Source organism: Benincasa hispida, chromosome 2 (genome assembly GCF_027475165.1).
Source record: "Benincasa hispida cultivar pf3 chromosome 2, pf3_genome.v1.1, whole genome shotgun sequence".
Taxonomy (NCBI): domain Eukaryota; kingdom Viridiplantae; phylum Streptophyta; class Magnoliopsida; order Cucurbitales; family Cucurbitaceae; genus Benincasa; species Benincasa hispida.
This window is the reverse complement of record NC_143479.1, coordinates 35704432-35708007: the sequence shown is the minus strand read 5'-3', so window position 1 is coordinate 35708007 and position 3576 is coordinate 35704432. Positions and strand designations below refer to the sequence as shown.

Sequence of the window (3576 nt, the reverse complement as noted above, 5' to 3'; positions counted from 1 at the left end):
TTTCAAAATATTCATGGACATGATTTGTTGCCACGAAAATGTGAATTTTACTTAGGTGGACTTCTCGGGGTAGAAAAAAGAGTCTCAAAGAGAAATTACAGAGCACACATTTGTGTTTCCATCAATTGTTAGATAAGTTTTTCAAGAGGGTAATTTGTATTTCTGCAAGATCTTGAAGAAAATATAAAAAGGGAAGGAGTTTGAGGTGCTTTCAACTTTTGTGAGAGAGAAAAAGAAGGGAGAAGTTTTTGTAACTTTTTAAAGAGAGAAAAGAGAAAATAAATAAACTTTAAAAAAATAAAAAAAATAAACTAGATGCCACATCACAAATCTATTAATTATTAGTACATTTTAAGAATTTAGAGACTAAAATATACATTTTAAAATTTTAAAGATCAAAATAGGATAAAACACAAAGTTCTGCTAGGGGAATGCTTCTCATTGGGTTTGTTTTTGCTTTCTTCTCATCATTCTGGTTCTGCTTTAACTCATTCTAGTTTCATCACCTGCCAAAATGTTTGGAAGAGAGCCAAAATTCAAAGATTCTATTTGAAAAATGCCCATATATACCTTATTTTTATTCTTTATTGTTATGATCTTCTTCCTCCCAGTTAAAGGATTATACAACCAAAAAAAGTATTGTCCGACCATAAACAATATCTCTCCATTTTCATAGGCTTTCATGGGGTAAATGAGCCCAAATCTTTTAGATTCTCATCATCAATAACAAAATCTCTAATCCATGAGTCTTTTTCTTCCATCTTCCACACTTGAATCCTCTCATTAGTTGTTGGTGGGAGGATGTGAAAAATTGCATAAACACTGCCATTAAATTGTTGTATATACACTTTATTGTAATGGGAGAAGGGGCCAACTTTCAAGACAGCACTCAATTTAATTTTCTCAGACTCAACATCAAGAGTATATATGACATACTCATTTTGTTCATCTTTTTCTCTTCCCAACCAATAGATGATCCCATTAAAGTAAGCCCCCTTACAGCAAATGTCAGAAGGAATGGAGTAAAGATGTCTCCACTGGTTTTGACTTTGTTTAGGGTTAGGGTTGATTCCACCTCTACCAAAGGTCAAAACCTCCATTCTGGAACTATAACTAGGTTCGTCTTCTATGGTAATTCTAAACAATTTGTAATGCTTCGTCGTAGGGATGAAACCAAATCCGTAAACATATTTATTAGCATCAAAATTATCACGAGGTACTCGAAAAAATTCATTGGTCATAGGATTGAATATGCCCATACAAGAACAGTAAAAAGTAGATTTGGAAATAAGTAGAAGGCCGTTGCAGGATCTGATGGGTAGGATAAAGGACCAATCGCCGTCAAAGCGTAATGAGGCGAATTTATTCACTTCAAATTCCATATCAGAATCCACATCCAAATCATCAAGACGGAAACAATGCATTTTGGGATTGTATAAACTACTAGATCCACAAATGGGGTTTCCATCACGGGTAAAGAGAATAAAATCGTTTGTAAGCAATTTAGAAGAGGAAGAATAATCTAAAATCAAAGAATTCCAAGTTTTACAAACAACTCTACAAGTAGCTAAATTGGAGACAACGAGTCTACCGAAGATTGACTCACCAATATCCTCTTGAAGTTCTCTTCCCCAATTCACAATCTTCATCGCTTTCTTTTACGTTTACAGAGAACAAATTAGGGTTTTTTTTTTTTTTAGTGAATCTCTTTCCCATGGTATTTAAATACCTGAATTTGGGGAAACACTTGGGCCATTTATTTCGAGTGGGCCTTTAATTGGGTATCTTTCTTTTACTAAATTATCATGTCACTTTTTCAAACTCCATTTTAAGGAGTCGAAGTCTTCTCCAAATAGGTGTTTCGTCTCTCAAATTTTAAATGAGTCATTTTAGTCTCTAAATTTTTCAATAATCAGGTATATAGCAATTATTACACTATCATTTAAAAAATAGCAAAATGTAGAGTACTTTTAAATATAGCAAAACACATGAATATCCTATGAGTCCAACTTTGTAAAATCCTAAAATGTCTTTATCGTCTATTTTAATTGCAATATAATTAATTCGACATCTCTATTAATTAGACTATAATTAATTGCTCAACTTTATATTCTAACAGCTTTCAACGCTAACTAACATCGGATAATTTTACATAAATCTCGCATTGAACCCGTGTTTTGAATTTTTGTATCAAATTTAATAGTTAATTTGAATATTTGAATCTTCTACCACAACTAACTTTTAAATCTTAGTTTGAAATTTAAAATATCATATTATCTTATTTTTGAATAGTTTGTAATATTCTCTTATTTTGGATTTTCAAATCTTTTATTATATTAGTTTTCCTAACTAACTTTATATTTATAGTAGATTTTCTCTTAATCATAATTAAATCTTACGTTTTTAAATTGTTTATTTGATTATCTTTATTATAAATTTGTTTTAGATGTGGAATATAAAAAAAAATCTCATTTTTATTAATTATTCTTTTTTATAATCTTGAATCATATTGTTTTTTGTTTTAAAGATTCTATTGAGAAGAATAGCAAAACAGAAATTTCATTAAATTTATAGCAAATACTTCCTATTTTTCTAACCCTAAAATGCCCTTATCTAGATTTTCAGTTACACTGTAACTAATTCTGCCCTTTGCAAATTTTTTAGTTTGAATCTTGATTTTCTCCTAAATTATCTCCCTACACTTTTTGAATTTTAAAAATCGAATGTAAATCTTTTTTAATAATCAAATGTAATTTTTCTTTTCAATTATCATACTTGATCTTATCTTCAATTTCAAATTTTATTTTATCTAATTTTTCAATTTTCATCTTTTTCTTGTTGATTTAATTTTTGTTCTCAATCGACGACAAGTCTACTTTGGAGGTTTGACTTAACTTATCAAATCCAAGGAGGAAAGGTTTGACTTAATCGACCATGACCAATAGTTCAAGTTGCAGAGTCTTTCTTTCCAAAGTGACTTCTATCGAGTCATTGTGAAAAGGTAGGCCAAGCATGTAGATAGCATTGGTATTAACCTGTTTGCCTTGAGGTTTTATACCCAGATTCGATCAAGGAAGGTCGAAGGATGTACCATCGTCGAATATTGTTTGTTTCTCTTATATTCATGATATCTCCACGATTGACATGAACACTATATTGTTGGGGTTAATGCCTTAAATCTCGCAAGGTTCTATAGTTTGTAAACATTATTGAACAAGCTCGTTGTGTATTTAATAAAATATATGTTATTTTATTCATTGTCTATAAAATATATGATATTTTAGTTGCATTAATCACAAACTAATAAACTAATATTCAAAGTTATATGTTTAAGTGATAACTTAAATGATTTGTAATAGATGGACAAGTATTGGTACAGAAGTACTGGTATAGAATTTAGATAAAGTTTTTATCAATTCAGCCCTCACTTTCTAAACTAATATTTTGGTCTGGAACGAAGAAAAAGTATTGGTACAGAATAAGTTCAAAAGGGATCTAGATAGTTTGGTTAAATGATTTTCAATTGTTGTGTATTTGTTTTTAAGTTTAGTGTATTTGTTGGGTGTAGTTTGGAAA

At 29.9% G+C, this 3576-nt stretch overlaps 1 protein-coding gene across 1 annotated transcript; it reads right to left on the bottom strand.

The window, feature by feature from the left end:
- Nucleotides 1–680: 680 nt before the first annotated feature.
- LOC120071509 (F-box protein At3g07870) lies at nucleotides 681–1649 on the bottom strand. Its single transcript, XM_039023832.2, has one exon. The coding sequence runs from the start codon at nucleotides 1647–1649 to the stop codon at nucleotides 681–683; it is 969 nt and encodes a 322-aa protein (XP_038879760.1).
- Nucleotides 1650–3576: the final 1927 nt, after the last annotated feature.

Bases quoted from the DNA above. Each gene is read 5' to 3' on its own strand.
- LOC120071509 (XM_039023832.2), bottom strand. From the start codon at position 1,649: ATGAAGATTGTGAATTGGGGAAGAGAACTTCAAGAGGATATTGGTGAG.